Source organism: Acomys minous (genome assembly GCF_964271855.1).
Source record: "Acomys minous genome assembly, chromosome: 16".
In the NCBI taxonomy this organism is placed as follows: domain Eukaryota; kingdom Metazoa; phylum Chordata; class Mammalia; order Rodentia; family Muridae; genus Acomys; species Acomys minous.
This window is the reverse complement of record NC_140498.1, coordinates 72,705,743-72,723,289: the sequence shown is the minus strand read 5'-3', so window position 1 is coordinate 72,723,289 and position 17,547 is coordinate 72,705,743. Positions and strand designations below refer to the sequence as shown.

General features: G+C 47.7%; 1 protein-coding gene across 6 annotated transcripts in view; it reads right to left on the bottom strand.

Moving 5' to 3' along the window:
* The window catches only part of CUX1 (cut like homeobox 1), a 346,720-nt gene extending 332,261 nt beyond the window's left edge, over nt 1-14,459 (bottom strand). For 2 of the 6 annotated variants that reach the window (XM_084764551.1, XM_084764553.1), the window contains exon 1: nt 126-401. In XM_084764551.1, coding sequence (XP_084620677.1) covers nt 126-188 — 63 coding nt within the window. In that variant the 5' untranslated portion in view covers nt 189-401. Of the gene's footprint in view, nt 1-125; nt 403-13,990 lie in introns of those variants that run through there. The other 4 variants (XM_084764549.1, XM_084764550.1, XM_084764545.1 and 1 more) reach the window with 4 other exon arrangements.
* Nucleotides 14,460-17,547: the final 3,088 nt, after the last annotated feature.

The following is a 17,547-nucleotide window of genomic DNA, read 5'->3' as shown; positions in this document are numbered from 1 at the left end:
CCCGTCGCCTCAGCACCCCCGCCAGGGCCTGGCAGCCCGGAGTGTCACCCTCCTTCCTGAGGGAGGCCGCGACCGCCCGCAGCCCTCACCCCCCGGGCGAGAGGCCGAGCGCCGAGAAGCCTGACCTGCAGCTGCTGTAAATCAAAGCGCTTCCAATATTGAAACATCGATCCCACATTGGCCGCCATCTTGAGACATATTGAGACGGAGTGAGAGGCTGATAGAGAGGGGGCTGGAGTTCAGGAGCCGCCAGGAGGCAGCAGGCGGGCGGGCGCCAAAACCCGGCCTGGAGCCGGCCGCCGCCTCAGCCACCGCGGACGCGGACTCCTTCCTCACGGCGCCGCCGCCGCCGCCGCCGCCGCTGCCGCCGCCGCCGCCGCCACCGCCTCAGCCGTGGAGTCGGGAGCCTGAGGGAAACGCGGCGGCGGCGGCGGCGGCGGCGGCGGCGGGCTGGACGCGCGCGCGCCGCGCTCTCTCTCCACAGCCTGAGCGCGGGCATCCGGGGCCCTCGCGACCCCTCACCCTTTTTCCCGCGCGCCCCGCCAACAAGCCCCCCTCCCCTGGCCGCGCTGCGACCCTGCTGCGGCCCGGCCTCGAGGGGGCGCTACAGGGTCTCCTCGGGACCCTGCAGCTCACCTAAAGGGTTCCCCCCCTCTCCCCGTAAAAGGTCGCGATCGCTGGTGGGCATCGCTGTGGGATAAAGTTCCCCCCTCCCCCTTGCCTTGCGTGGGGGACGGTGGGCTGCGCAGCTGCAGCGGTGTGCGGGCTGCAGCGCTCTTTTTTTTCTTTTCTTTTCTTTTCTTTTTTTTTTTTTTTTTGCACGGCGCGAGCCGAGCGTGCGAAGGCCACCTGCAAAGCCGGTGGCCCAGACCCACCGCCCATCCTTCGCGCCTGTGCTGGAGAGTGATCTCACTCCGGTCCCCTGTGCGCTCCAGCTGGGGGACCTCCAGACCACAGCGGTCACGGACAGTGTTTCTCGTATTCAAGGAAGTACAACTGTGTAGTGGTGAAGGGGGGCCTGACCACCAGCCTTGGACCCTCGGCTGCCGCTCGTGCCACACATTCGGTGCAAACCGCTCCCCGCGCCACCCCCCCCCCCAAGTTGCACCGAAACACATCAGCAAGTGGCAGCGGGCTCCTCCACCCTACAGAGCCGCTCCAAGCTTCAGCAAGAGCTGGGAAAGTCTTGGAGCTTAGCTCTGTCCCCAACCATGCTTGTGCGACACAACTCAAGAAACTTCCTCTGTGGTTCACAGAGCTCCGCGTCTGGTCTTTGCAGGCAGAAAGTTTGAAAGCGTGCAATGCACTCGTAACGGAGCGCGTGTTCCCAAGTTGGGAGAAAACGCTCACTTTTAAACCCGGAGTGGGGAAAGGAATTTCTCTTTACATTTCCTTCTGGCCCCAAAGCACGCGTTTTAGGATCATCATCTTTAATGGATTTATTCACACCAGAGAGTTTAACAGTAGGAACACAGTGTTTTCACTCTTCTGCACTTCGTTGAACGTGTAATTAGTTAAGACAAATCCCCAAATTCCTTAATCTCGAAAATTATATGTAAATAACGTCTTATGGAACACAAAACATGACAGTGGAAAGTAATTGCTCTCTGCGCCAAGTTTGAGGGTTTAGCGCTATTCGACTGCAGTGAGATCGATATGTTTGGAGAAAGGGCTTGGAAGTGAAAGTGACCCCCGAGATCTGAAGAATACAAGTGTCCCCAGGTCTTGCAACTGCGGTCAGAAGCCTCTGTGCCATGGAGCGGTCGGGACCCGGTTGCACTCGGCATCCCAAGTCGCAGCCTCTGAGCGGCAGGAGCCACACGAAGCAGGTGCGTGGGAGCGCGCGGGCATCAGGGGGCGCAGAGCCAGCCTCCAGTCTGGATGCCGTGACGCGGCGCCAAGCCGGACACTGCGGACCTCGGGTGGCTGCAAGCTACCCCGGGCGTCAGGCGCGGGAGCTGGAACGCGCGGGCGGCCGCTCTGCAGCTCCGATCGCACCGCCCGGTAGAGGGCAGCGGCTCCCCGACACTCGGGTCCACGGGGTCGTCCCCCGCCCCCCCGCCCGGGCAAGTGCCCACCCCAGCTCCGCGCATATGGCCACGCCCTGTCCGGCATCCAGAGGGAGGGAAGCTACTCCTTTGCTACCTAGAGCCCACTTAGATCTTACCGGGGTCCCCCCCCCCCCCGCCATCTTGCACTTTAGAGACCATCAACGTTTGTACGGTGACTGGCAATAATTAAAAAAAAAAAAAAAGATTGGCCTAAAGGTGGCTAGACAAAATGTGCGGGAGCATAAAAACAAGCAAATTTCCTCTCGTGGGGAACGGTCGGGGAAATGGTATGGATTTACCACAGATGTTCTCAATCTAATTATCCTGTCGATCCCCTGGGTTTGAACTTTAAAAACTGAAATATATATGACCTGTGTAATAGTAGGGAAACACATCTGGTTGGAATTCAGAGCTCTGAATCCATGGCAATATTTTAGATATAAGTTTGACGGGTATTAAATACAATTGTTCCGTTTCTAGTTATGTTTATACTTTTGCATGTTAACCTGGCTTACATTGGGTGGCCCAGAGCTTGAGCTTTATTGAAATAAAATTTAGATTTCTCCGATCAAGAGTTTTTTGGGTTATACAAACTTTATTGCCCTCAGCCAGGAAGAGGGGAGAAAAAAAAATTAAGATAACTTCTCCAGTGGAACAAAATGTTCTCATTTCAAGAGATAATTCACTAATCAAAAAGTATCTTGGGTGAATGAAGAAACAATGCAAAGACATGTGACAAGATTTTGAAGAATCCAATTAAAATGTTTAGAACAAGTATAGACCATAAAAGAACAGCTTAGAGATGGTGGGGTGGCTCAGTGGGCAAAGCACCACTGTGCAAGCCTGACGACTTGAATTTCATTCCCCGAATCCATCCACGCGGGTGAAGGAGAAAACAGACTCCACAAAATTGTCCTCTGACCTCCACCCACTAGCTGTGGCATGTGCTCCACTGCACACATCACGCACACATAGAGTCATCGTCATCATTAAAATTTAATAAAGAAAAAATTATAAGTATTTCAAAGACTGGTGGGTTTTTTTTTTCCTTGCAAGTCCATGTTCACTCAAAGTACTGTAAAACCTGGACAACCACTGGCATCTGAATGTAATGGACTTGCAAAGTTACGAACTGCTTGAAAGTATTTCAAAAATGGAAGGGTTTAAGGACCTCTATCTCCATCAACACCCACAAAGATAACACAATGAGTGATCAGATCCTTCTAGAACCCAGTGTGAGAAGAGATGGCTCTGACCCAGGACAAAAAAGAAAAAAGAAAAACTTGACACAGACACATAATTGATATGACTTTGAACGAAGCATAAGAAAAACAATCCAGAGGCATTCGGTCATTTTTTTTTTAATGTTTAGCTTCTCCCTTGAGGGGAAGAGCACTCACAGTTCCCAATGCATGACTAATTGCCACCCCAAGCTCCCCAAATTAAGCCCCCGTCATCAAGTGAGAGAACTGATCAAACTGATATCCTTTCCTGGCACCAGAAAAGGCAACTACATTAAGTAATACGGGAACCCAGAATCCCTCCGTGTCTTCTGTGGCTGTTTTATTATTACTCAAAACAATAAAATAAACTAGGGCTTAGCTGACATGGTGGTGCACACCTGTCATCCCAGCAGGAGGTAAAGGCAGGAGAATAAGAAGTTTAAGATCATTTTCAGGGACTTGAGGGCCAGACTTGTTATAAGAGACCTTGTCTCAAAAGACCAACAACACAAACGATGCTAGTAAGGAGCGATGGCAAGACTCTGTTGGGGACGCAATAACACTAAGAAATGTTAGAGAAAATTGTAACCCATCTTGAGGAGTTCGCCCTTCCCTGTTGGCCTTGCACTGTAGATTCTCCTCTTGGCGGCAGCCATGTTTAGCTTATAAAACTCCATTAAGGTTGGGGGCCCCCTGAAACTGCTATATAGGGTAATACCTATGAAACTGATCCTCCCTAGATAAATCCCAAGAAATGCAAATGCATGGCATTGGACTCTAGAGATTCAAATACAGTCCCTGTTCTTATAGACTAAAACTAATGCCTTGAAAGAATTAGCCATCAGGAATGCTTCCAGGCTTGGCTTGGTGGTGCCTTCCTGTGATCTACGGAGCCACAGGGGGCAGGAGGACTGTCACGAATCCTGGGAAATTTTAAACTACACATTGAGGTCTAGACTACCCAGAGATACAAAGTAAGACCCTATCTAATATTTGGGTTTTTTTTTTCAAGACAGGGTTTTTTCTGTGTAGCCTTGGCTGTCCTGGACTCGCTTTGTAGACCAAGTTTGCCTCAAACTCACAGCGATGCCCCTGCCTCTGCCTCCCCAAGGTGTGTGCCACCATGCCCAGCAAGAAATATTTTTTTCTAAACTGAAAAATGTCATTTATTGAAGGGTATTATTTAAAACAAGACTAAACAAGGCAAGACTTCTCACAAGAATCTGAATCTGCCGGGCATGGTGGTACTGGTGCATGCCTTTAATCCCAGCACTCTGGTGGCAGAGGAAGGCGGATCTCTGTGAGTTCTGTCTCGGGGGTGGGAGAGGGAGAGGGGGGGGGCTTTTCTTTTAAATTTGCGTAATTTATTCAGATTACATCTCAATTGTTATCCCCTCACTTATATCTTCCTGTTCTCCCCTCCCTCCCTCCCTCCCTCCCTCTTTCATCCTATTTACTTCCCCTAGGATTGTGACAGAAAGGGACCTCCTCCCCCACTATATGATCACAGCCTATCAGGTCTCATCCTGGTACCCAGCTTAGTCTTCCTCTGAGTGCCACTAAGTCTCCTCTGGAAGAGAAAGTGGTCAAACAGGGGTCACCAGAGTTCATGTCAGAGTCAGTCCCTGCTCTCCACACAACTGTGGAGAATGTGCTGTCCATTGGCTAGATCTGGACATGGGGTCTAGGTTTACTGCATGCATTGTCCTTGGTTGGTACAGTAGTTTGAGCCGAGCCCCCTGGGTCCAGATCCGCCAGCCTTACAAATATCTAAGAGCACACAAAAGTTTTGAGACACTTGAAATTTGTAAAGCCTTTTCTTTGATTCAAAACGTTATGAATAACAGAGGGACGTGTGTGTGTGTGTGTGTGTGTGTGTGTGTGTGTGTGTGTGTGAGTGTGTTGACTGCCTTCCAGAACAATTTGGCACCAAGTGCTAAAAGGAATGAGAGAAGATTCCAGATCTATTTTTTTTTTTTGAGTTCAAGAAAGCCAAACTACTTTTAATTGTTTTGTTTTTTAAATTAATGCTTTATGTTAATTATTTCTAAGTACACTATTCATGGCAAGATGCAAGTACCCACCAAATAAAAGGATACATTTTGCTACATGTAATTACACGCACAGTACCTCATTCATCTCCATATGCCAACTGTATATGTAGTTATATAATTGTACCAAGAACCTGTCAGACTTGTAAGAACCAAGTCTAAATAGGAGACGCTCGTGTTCACCGCCCTCCCTGCCTGTCTCAGGGGAGAGCTCATCTCAGAGACCCTTTATAAAACCATCAAAGGCTTCGTTTCTGGCCCACCTTTAAGCCAGCCATGCACTTCAGATCAGCAATAAACTGATGCTGCTTGCAGCGGGGAGGATCTTTCCACACCCTTAATGATTCCGCTCTGTTCTCTCCTGCTTGTCTTAAGAAAGTTTGCAGCTTGAGCTTTTTGATAGACGCAGCCTACTCTTTGAACACAGATCTAGAATAGCATTGTGGGGGCTGGGGATGTGGCTCAGCGGTTTAAAAAAAAAAAAAACCTCTCCCCTCTTACATGCACAGAGCCTTTGTTCTGATCCCCAGCGATGCAAGCAAAAGGAAAGGATCATTGTTACACATGCAACATCACGGGCTTCACCTCTTGTGGCCTTGGGACATCCAAGAGAGTGGGAGATGATTTGAAATTTCTTATTATCATTTAAGCTTCCGAACTCCGCCTTTCTAGCCACAACTTCCCTGGCTGTAGTCTCATTTTAACCAAAAAAAATATGTAGTTTTCAATAATTTATTTATTTTTATTTGATGTACATTGGTGTTTGTTTTTTTTTTAAACTGCATGTATGTCTGTGGAAGGTGTCGGATCCCCTGGAACAGGAGTTACAGACAGTTGTGAGCTGCCATGTGGGTGCTGGGAATTGAACCTGGGTCCTCTGAGCCATCTCTTCTCCAGCTGTAATGTGTGTGTGTGTGTGTGTGTGTGTGTGTGTGTGTGTGTGTGTGTGTGTACGGATATGTATATAGCATGTGCAGGTGCACATACACCTGTGTAGGGGGAGGAGCGGGGCACAGGTGGAAAGCAAAGGTTAGGTTCTAGTATGAGTCCTTGCCCTCTACCTTGTCTGAAGGTCTCTGGTGTTTTGCTCTTGTATAACACCAGGCTAGCCCAGGGGCTCTCCTCATCTCCACTTTCCATCTTGCTATAGGAACACTGGGAATACAGATATGGCTACTGATTCAGCATTTCTTCAAAGTCCTTTTTATTTTACTTTATTCTCCCTCTCCTCTCCTCCTCTTCTTCTTCTTCTCCTCCTCCTCCTTCTTCTTTTCTTCTCTCTCTCTCTCCCTTTCTCTCTCTCTCCCTTTCTCTCTCTCTCTCTCTCTCTCTCTCTCTCTTCACACTTAGTGTGAATTCAGGTCCCCCTGGAGGCCAGAAGAGTGCATTGGGTCACCTGGAGCTGAGGCTACAGAGCTTGTGAGCTGCTGGATGTGGGCACCAGGAACTGGTCTTGACTCCTCTGCAAGAGCAGCAAGCACTCTTACCTACTGAGCCATTGCTCCAGCCACTGACTTTTTTATTTTTTATTTTTTTAATGTGGCTTCTGGGCATCAGAATGAATGTCCCTCAAGCTTGGGTAGCAAACACTTTACCCACTGCATCATCATCCCAGCCCCCATATTATAGTCTCAAAACATTTTCTTAGTATTTAGAGTGCATTAGAAATCCACTCAATACCCCCGCCCCCCCGCCGCCTTCTTTTTCTAGCTTCTCTTCCTCTTCATGAGATGGCCACATATGTCATAGAGCATAATGCCACACTAGAGGACGCCCCACTGATGTCATTGCTGAATCAACAGAAATTAACAGTAGACCTAGTCAGTCGCCTGAAAGGACTTGAAATGTGTAAAGTGCTACATAAATATTATTATTAATATCATCATCATCATTATTATTATTACCTTCTTTAATGTACAGTTCAAGTCCTGTACAAAGACAGACTTTGTGCTGTAAATTCCTTCCCTTAACTCCTGAGTGGTATAAGCCCTGCGCAGTCTATTTGAATTGTCGTCTCATAATTAACAGTGCCTGGTTTTGTTTTGGGACTTTAGAAAGGGTATCTCTATGTAGCCCAGGTCAGTCTTAAACTCCTGATCCTCCCCTGCAGAATCCTCAGGGCAGAGATTACAAGTGTGAGAGTCATGTGGTCAGCACTTGGGAGATGCAAGCAGGGGGATCTGAAGTCCAAGGTCACCCATGGCTATATAGTTCAAAACCAACCGAACTATAGGAGATGCTGTCTCAAAATATATGTATATTCATGAACCTATACATGCACACACTCATTTGTTTGTGTGTGTGTGTGTGTGTGTATGTGTGTGTGTATGTCCATGTGTTTGTGTTTGGGGGCTGGAGAGACTCAGAGGGTAAAACTGGTGAAGCAAGAGGACCTGAGTTCAAATCCCCACGACCCATGTAAACTCTGTCGGCATGGTAGCCCCCCTGTTATTTCCACATAGAAGACAGGGACACATGATTCCCAGAGCAAGCCAGATTAACGAGACTGGCCATGTCTTGATTAATAAAGTAGTGATTGATTGAGAAAGACCCCAGAAGACGTCCTTGGCCATTCCACATGTATGCACACACATGGATGCAAAGAGGCATATGAACACACACACACACACCATATACACTCTGGCACATGCAAACTTATATGTATGCATATATATACATATACATGTGTGTATATGTACATGAAAATACATCACTATATATACACACATATATATACACACACATGATGATTTTGAAGTTGTTCTCATGATACAAAGTGATGTATTTTTCTATTCCTCACATGTTTTGTTTTCTTTTTTATTATGTGTATATATTTCTGTGTGTAGGGATGTGCAACAAGCAGAAGCAGGAGAAAGCTTCAGATCGCCTCAGACTGAATTTACCCCTAACATGGGTGCTATGAACAGAATGCAGGGTCCCGTGGAAGAGTAGTAAGCGCCCTTAACCACCGAGCCATCTTCCCAGCCCCGTGTCCCTTTACGACACACCTCTACAGTTTCACAGCTCCAGTCAAATGAAGATTTGCTTTTGTGAACCGTAATTGGATTTTCCACGTCATGGGGCCGTCAGGTTGTATATTATTTTTGTCCTGGGTAAGTGTGGTTTGTACGGTTCTAAGGGCTTGCTCCAGCGGAGAACAGGAAAGCTGATCTTCCTCATAGGGAGTTGAAAACTTTTTTTTTTAATTCCCTCAAGCTCTATTCAGATTAAATGTTTGATCTACTGTCAGTTTTTGAAAGTCTGTATTATGTCTTTAGAGGTTTAAGTAGCTAGATATAACACAGCCAGACTCTCAAAGGATGTCAAAACTGTGGTTGGTTTTGGATGTGTGCGTGTGTGTGTGTGTGTGTGTGTGTGTGTGTGTGTGTGTGTGTGTGTACATATATATATACGAATCCCAGGCTAACTTTACACTCACTATATAGCCAAGGATGAACTTGACCTTCCAATCCTCCTGCCCGCTACCAGAGTGCTATAGCTATAGGCATGTGCCCCTGTGCCTGTTTTCATGAAGTGTTGGGGATCAAGCCCAGGGCTTTGTACACGCCAGGCAAACACTCTAGCAACTCCTGTAGATCCTGCCTGACATGTCATTTCTTAGACAGTAATTTAACTCTGATGCAGCGAAGGAGTGAGTGCATGATCCCGTCATTACGAGAGACAATTGCCAACTGCAAGGAAAACTCAGGTCCTAATTTTGCCACTGAGTCACCACCTCACTTGGCCTCAGGTTTCCTGCCTGTAAAATGGGAATGATTAACACTTTCTTGTAAAAGTCTCCTGAGCCTCCAAGGAAAGATCCCCAACAAAGGCACCGAGCACGGTTCTATTAGCACTAATTGACTAAGTGTGAAATACAACCGTGTCTGTGTGAAATGGAGATCCTCAAGGTCCGGGCAGGAAAGGCCCAACAGCTGCCACAGCAAGACTCTGCAGAGTCCCGGTTGGTTTTTTTGTTCGTTTGGTTGGTTGGTTTGGGTTTTTTTGTTTGTTTGTTTGTTTGTTTTATTTTGTTTTGCTTTGCTTTGAGACAGGGATTCTCTATGTAGCCTTGACTGTCCTGATCTCGCTTTGTAGACCAGGCTGGCCTCGAACTCACAGAGATCTGCCTGCCTCTGCCTCCCCAGTGCTGGGATTAAAGGCGTGCACCACCACTGTCCACCTTGCTTATTTGTATTAGGTCTTTTTTTTTTTTCTATTTTATTTTATTATTTTAGGTTTTCGCTACCACTGTCCAGCTTGTTTATTTGTTTTAAGTATTTTTTTTAAATCTTATTTTATTTTAGGTTTTTTGAGACAGGATTTCTCTGTGTAACAGCCCTGGCTATCCTAGACTCACTTTGTAGACCAGGCTGGCCCTGACTTCACAGAGATCCACCTGCCTCTGTCTCCCAAGTGCTGGAATTACATGCGAGGGCCACCATGCCAGGTTGTTTTAAGTCTTTTATTATTATACTTATAGTGTGTGTATGCACGTGTGTGGGAGTGCCCACAGAGAAGAGGGCGTTGGACCTCCCTGGAGCTAGAGGTATACACAGGTGTGTGTGAACTACTTACTGTGCGTGCTGGGAACCAATCAGGCCCTTTACAGGAGATGAGTTCTCAACCATTGAGCCATCTCTCCAGCCTCCTCCCATGTTCTTTAAAAAGGCTTTTGGGGTATAGACAAGGATGTCATTAATAATTCTATTAATTCTGAAAGGGAAATAAAATCATCTAATCACCCCATGTCGTCCCACCCCACCCCCATGGGGTAGAGCATCGTGTCAGACACTGAAGGCACAGACATGGTCTCTGCCCTTAGAGTTTAGCACTACAGACGCTAAGCACCTGTCTCGAAGCTCATCCTGGCCTCAGCCAGCTCGAAGCCACCTGGGCTACATGAGACACCAACGCGTGCCTTAGAGTTAGTGTTGATCTGAGCAAGTCACTGAGATGTATTCATTATTGAACATCTCCCTTTGTCTGGGGTGCCTGGGATTGAACCCAGAACCTTGCGTGTGTTGGCGTGTTCTACCATGGAGGCACAACCCCCTTCCCCCGACCCCCACCACCAGACCACCACTGGGGGATTCTAGGAGGCGGTTTACAGCTAGGCCACACCCCTAGGCCCTAACTGGGGAATTCTAGGCAGTCTCTCTATCATTAAGCCACATCTCTGGTTTTGAGACTCATGCTGGCTTTGGGTGAACAAAAGAATTCAGAAATGATGGGTTCTTGAGTAGGGCAGGATTTAAGGGCAGGGGAGGGACAGGTGGAGGATATCTGGGATCAGGAAGGCATGCTCAGTGTGTCACAGACTAAATCTCCTAATGCAGGGAGGGGCCACACAGCGGGCTGCTAAGCTGGGAGCGGAGGTGGTGGGACACAGATGGCCATCTTAAGATGTCCGCATGGTAGGGACATACTAGAAATGCGTCTCCTGAGAATCAAAGGGAACTTTGTCATTTTGGAACAGATGCCACCATGCTGCCAGCCATGCAGGTCCTGTCAAGTGTCCATTTCCTGCATTGAAATGAGCAAGCTCTCACCTCATCTCCCCAGTGAGCAAAGCAGAGGCAATTGGCTAACAACACAATTTGTACACCACCACACAGTCACATGCTTGCTTTTCACACAGGTAATGGCCAGCCAAAAAAAAAAAAAATCAAGTAGAGGGGCTGGAAACATGGCTCAGCAGTTCCGAACACAGTCTGATGTTACAGAGGACCCAAGTTCCAGTCCCAACACCCACAACTGCCAGTGACTCTGGCTCAGGGAGATCTTACCCTGGGAGCTGGGTGTGGTGGCATGCGCCTTTAACCACAGCCCTCAGGAGGCAGAGACAGGGGGTCTCTGGTGAGTTCGAGGCTAGCCAGAGCTACATAATCAGACAAGACAACCAAACCACAAAACCCAGCAGGACAAGGGACTGTCAAGGTGGCTCGGCAGGTGAAGGCATTTGCCGATTTGCCACGAAGAGCGATGAGCTGAGTTCAATCCCTGGACCCCACATGGTAGGAGGCAAGAATTCACACCAGCAAGTTGTCTTCTGTCCTCCATGTGCACACTGCGGTAAAGTGGACAGTAGGGCAGACATGCACAAGCACACACACACATTAAACAAACAAACAGCAGGAACCTTTCCCACCTCCCATAACTGCACCCCACTCACATTTCCTTATTCTGTCTTCTCATTCACTTATATTTTAGTGCATTTGCTAGACAAGGAGATGGAGCAGCAGAGCGCTGCAAAGGAATGGAGATTTTACTTCCCAGGCAGGGTCTCAGAGGCTGGCTTAAGTGTGTGTGTGTGTCTGTGTCTGTGTCTGTGTGTCCATGTGTGTTCACATGGACATAAGTGTACCTGTGTGTGTGTGTGTGTGTGTGTGTGTGTGTGTGTGTGTGTGTGTGTGTGTATACACACAGGTGTGTGCATTCACAAAGACAAAGAAGATCTCAGTTGCCAACCATCAGGCACGATCCACTTTGTTTAATTAGGGGTCTCTCATTGGTCTGGAATTCTCTAAATAGGCTAGGCTGGCTGGCCAGGGAGCCCCAAGAATCTACCTTTCCCCTCACCTCCTTGAAGGGATTCCAAGCCAGTGCCACCACACCCATAGGCTTTTTACATGGCTTCTGACGATGGGACTGTCTGTCCAAATGTTTGCAAGGCAAGCACTTTGCAGGTTGAGCCATCTCCCCCGCCCAGTTTTCCAAACCGTCTTTTAATGACATGACATCAGCTACCCTCTTCCAAGGTCCTTCTCAAGCAACTGATGCCTTTATTTATGATTTACTTCTCCAAATAACATTTATTGGGGGGCCTACTTTGTGCTAGGTCTGTAGCCTGAGATAGGTGTGTGCTCCCGAGTTCTCTATCCCTAAACATTGAGGAAAGGAATTGCTAAGGTAGAAAAGGTTTCCCCACCTCCTACCCCACCCTGGCCCTTTGGCTTGTCTTTGCTGGTTAGTAAATGCCTTTACTTCCCCAACATGCAATTCTTCAAGCCACAGAGCATTGTAATCCTTTTCTCTGTTGGCAACATAACTACTTATTACCAGTTCGAGATGTGTTTTGGGTAGGTCTGACTTTGGCAAGGGGCTAGCCTCACAGTCAACTTAAAGTCCTGTTTCGCTGGGACTTTTTATTTGAGAAATCAGGGCCAAGACCACAACCACATACAGTGAAACAAAATTTCCTGCCTCTTTGAGTGTGATGTGAAATGAAGCAGACTCCTATCGGCAATTGCTACTGAGGGCTGGATCAGGCTGCCAACTGTGTGTGTGTGTGTGTGTGTGTGTGTGTGTGTGTGTGTGTGTGTGTGTGTGTGTGTACATGTATTCGTGCTTTCTAGGGAGTTGTGAGGCAAGGTGGCTGGGAATCCAAGAACTTCTGTGCTAAAGAGAGTTTAAAATATCACGAGTCCTGAACAGCCGAGGCTACAGAGAGAAACTTTGTCTGGAAAAACAAGACAAAACAAAACAAAACAAACAAATATCACTAGGGGTAGGGCAGCAATGCTCAGTGGTTAAAGACGCTTGCTGCCAAGCCTGATAAACTGAATTGGATGCTTAAGACCCACATGGTAAGAGAGAATCAGCACCCACAAGTTGTTCGCACACATGTTGTGTGTGGTGCCTACGCGCACACACACACACACAATTAAAAATGTTTTTAATTTCCCTGGGGAGATGATTCTGTTGGCTAAGTGCTTGCCACATAAACATGTGAAGCTGGGTGCAAAGCCCATTGGCCAAGTAAAAAAACTAGATCTGAAGGGACACGGCACCCATAATCCCAGCACTTGGGAGGCAGACCCAGGAGGGTCCATCCCTAGGGCCTCCTAGCTAGCCAGCTAGACTAGCTGAATTAGGCAGCCTAAGGTTCTGTGAGGACCTCCTGCCTCCACAGACACAAACACATACATATACACACATACTATAGATATAACTATATATGCTATGTTTTATGTTAAATTGTACACACAAAAAATAGTGTCTAACAGAAGCGAACAATCCCACGGAGAGTGGCCCTACAAAGGGGTGTTCCGATGGCCAGCAGACAGACACTCCTGGGATTTCAAGGGAGTGGTAGTCTCAGTCTCATTTCAACCCAGCCATGTGTCTCTCTTCTACTTCCTTCCCCTTGAGAAGGTCTAAGCTCCCCCCCCCACCCCAACCCCACAGCCCACACCCCCGACAATAAAACATTTATGGGAACTCTCTCGGCAAAGGGTGAGGAATAGAGCCACGTGGGACATCCTGAGGTGGGAAGTCACAAGCCTGGAAAAGTCCTGTCTCTTCCTATAAAAGCATCTAATCGCTGCCTTGATTAGACACTAGGTTTTTTCAACAAGTGTGTCTCTAGGCCTTGCAGTCAGGTTTTCTAAGCAGGAAGAGGTAGGTCCTGGGGAGTGTTGGGCAGAGTCGGAGATGTACCCCAACGCCTAGTGTCTAGCAGGAAAACACTCTTATCATTGGGACACATCTCCCAACGCCCGTGTCAGGGTTTTCTGTACCACCCGGACCTTACCTGCCCTGTCCATGTCTGACCCTCTCTCTGCCTAGTCAGAACCTCCAACAGTGTCCCAAAGACAATCTCTCTCCCACCCCTGCAGGTAACCCCGGGTATTGCTGGCCCTGGGAGGCTCTTTGGTCTTACCTTGCAGCAGCCAGCTTGCCAGCCATCGTTGGCAACAGAGTTCTTCTCTGCAGACATCTTTCTGTGGTGATGGAGGCTCCAGACACCCTGGTCCAGGGCATCTATCATAAAAATGGATAACTTGACCTTGATCTCGAATGAACCATTGATCGCAGAGACGACGAGAAGAGTCAAAAGTCCCCCTTAAGTACAGCAGGGCTGGCGGTTTGGCTGTCTAAGCGGCTGGGAGAGGCTGTGTTTTTCTAGTCATCATTGGGAATCTACTTAATAATTGCCCAGGGTTCTACCTTCTTCACTCGAGGGGAGTCTGATTTAATGGACTGTCTGGCAGGGGGTGGGGGGAGGAATATCTGATTAAGGCGCGCACTCTGGCTTCCACCTTGGGAAGGGAGGGGTCGCAGATACGCTCTTGAGAGTCCAAGGCGGGCAGTTTGGGGGAACCAATTGGAACTAATTTCAAACGAGTAGCTCAGCTTTTCAACATTCCTACATTTAATACCGGCTCGTGAGTGGGAGGCGGGATCAGTTTACACAAGCTACGGTTGATCAGATCACCGGTTTTATTACCAACCCAGTCGGACCAGGTGGCAAAGTTGGAATCTATTTACTTTTGGAATTGCTCTGTGTTTTTTACCAGCGAGCTCCCTGTCTCCCATCAACTTGTATGTTCTTTTTCTTCAAAAAATAAGCTTCCTAAGGAAATTTTTTAAAAAGGGGAGGGGGAGAAAAAGTGCCCTTGTGCCCCCTCCTTGTCATCTGATGTAGCCTGATTTATTTAAGATCCATTTGTCTCAAACAAATCCTGCCCCAGTTTCTCCCAAGGTCGCCTCTTCCCCTGAAGTCTTCAGAGCAGTGCCTTTGACACCAGCTCAAGAATCTTGTAGCTTCTCGCCTTTCCGCTCCCAGAGGAATCTGTTATTCAGCACTTCAAAGCCCAAGGCTTGTTTGCACCTCTTGTTTCAAACAATAGACCAAATTTCCTGTCACGGCCTCTCTTCAAAATCCGCCCACCCTGGGCTGCCTGGAACCATCCAGGCTGCCGCTGCCGCCCGCGCGGATGAAGCAAACCGAGCTCCCTGCTCCTTCAGCCCGTGTCTCTGAGGCCTGAGAAGGTCACAGGCACAGGCTACAGCTAAGCGTAAACCACGCACTCTGCGGGCCGTTTAACCGGTCTCACCCAGAGTCCTCAGTAATAGCCAAGCATAGCTTGCTCTTCCCATAGTGATGGTGTTAATGAGATGGACCCATGAAGGTCTAAGAACAGTTTCTGGGCATGGAGAGGTGGCTCAGTGGCTAAAAAAAGATTTTAATGTTCTTCCAGAAGACCCCATGTCAATTCCCAGCGCCCGTATTGCTGGCAACTGACTGTAACTTCAGTGCCAGTGGCTCCAATGCCTTGTCTTAGCCTTCAAGGACAGCACACAAGGGTGATGGAAAAAAATATATATGTGCAGGGAAAACACCCATATGCATAAAATAAAAATATACGAAAGGTTTTCTTTTGGTTGGGGGGGCGGGGTGTTTCTCGCTGTGAATTGGAACTAGCTATGTAGAAAGGGTTGGCTTTGAACTCACAGCCTGCCTCTGCCTCATAATTGCTAGGATTAAATATGTGTGCCATCACACAGTTTCTAGGCTAGGGATGTAGGTCAGTGATACAGCAAGCTTGCCTAGTGTGTGCAATGCCCCAGGTTTAATCCCCAACACTGTGGTAAGAAAGAAAAGAAAGAAAGAAACAAAGAAAGAAAGAAAAAGAAAGAAAAGAGGAGGATGCTGTTTGTGACTTAGTTGGTAGCCCTGGGCTCTATCTATACCACACATAAACCTAGCAGTGGTGCATGCCTGTAATCCTGGCACTCAGAGGTGGAGACAGAATGATCAGAAGCCAAAGACCTCAGCAGTTTAGCACACTTACTCTGGCACAGGACCCAAGTTTGGTTCCCAGCATTCCTGTGGCATTGTTCACGAGAACCTATCTATACTGGAGCTCTAGGGATCCAGCACCTTCTTCTGGTCTTCACAGGAACCTGCATTTATTTGCACATACTCACAAACATACACGTACACACAGAATCAGGAAATTAAATTTAGCTGGGCATGATGGAACACACCTGTATTCCCAGCACTTGGGGGAGGCTGAGGCAGGTGAATCTCTGTGAGTTCCAGGCCAGTCTGGTCTACAAAGCGAGTCTAGGACAGCCAGAGCTGTTAATATAGAGAAATCCTGTCTCAAAAACAAAAACAAAAACAAAAAAGAACAAAAAAATTTTTTAAATTTAAAAAGAGTTTGAGATTATCTTTCCTTGATTCTATAGTTTTTTTTTTTTTAAGGGAGGGGGACAGCCAGGCATTCATTTAACACTGGCTACATTTTCTTGTTCTGTGTTCTTCTGCTTACGTGCTTTGTCCTTCTGTTTCCTCACGCTTGTCAAAGGGACTCTGTGGGATCTTTGTTAGAACTGATTTACTCACTACATTGAAAGCTTTAGGTAGGCCTGGCACACGACACTTCTGTTTGAGATAGGGTCTTAGGTATATTACACGCGTTGGCCTTGAACTCACTGTGTAGCTGAGAAGGACCCTGAACCCTGATCCTCCTGCCTCCACCTCTTTAGTGCTGACATCACATGTATGTGCCACCACACCTGGCTCTCAGCAAGTTTTAGTTTTGTTTCTTCTTCTTCTTCTTCTTCTTCTTCTTCTTCTTCTTCTTCTTCTTCTTCTTCTTCTTCTTCTTCCTCATTCCGGACTAGATCGCTGGCCACACCCTCCCCTCAATACTTCTGCTCACTAAATTGTCTCTAACTCTTGTCATAACAATCCCTCATTTTGTTCACTGGGCCACATGTGTCTTATAATAGTCAAAGCTCGTAATTCTGTTTTCGAGACAAGGTCTTGTGATATAGCCCAGGCTTGTCTAGAACTCTCCATTCTCCTGCCTAGAATAGCCCAGTGAGGGTTGAAGGCTTGGCTGTATGGAAGACCACCTGCATAGAATCGCCCAGTAAGGGTTTTAGAGTATGGCTGTGTGGAAGACCACCTGCCTAGAATCGCCCAGTAAGGGTTTTAGAGTATGGCTCTGTGGAAGACTACCTGCCTAGAATCGCCCAGTGAGGCTTTTAGAGTATGGCTTTATGGAAGAATGCTTGCTTAACATGTGTGAGTCCCTAGGGTCCATCCTGCGGAACCCAATAGAAAAAGAGAATATGTTCTTGCATATTCTCCCCTCTCCCAAACCACTCACCAATAAGGACCAGTGGTCCTGAAGTGAACACACACACCTGCCTTCATGAATCATGTTGAAATCCAAACAAGCCTGCAGGCTCATTGTCCTCAGGGAGAAACTGCTGCCTAGCCAGTTCTGTCACCAACCTCATGAAAAAGCGTTCTCGGGTCATAGGTAATTTCCAGTTTGGCTAGAGGGCTCTGAGTCAAGATCCCTTTAATATCCTGTAAGTTAGGGGTAAGCCACGATGGTTCGGGGTGGACTTCCCTGACAACCTCACCTCCTTGTTTGTGAATTAACAGGGCAGGAGAAATGTCTGCCGTGACTCACC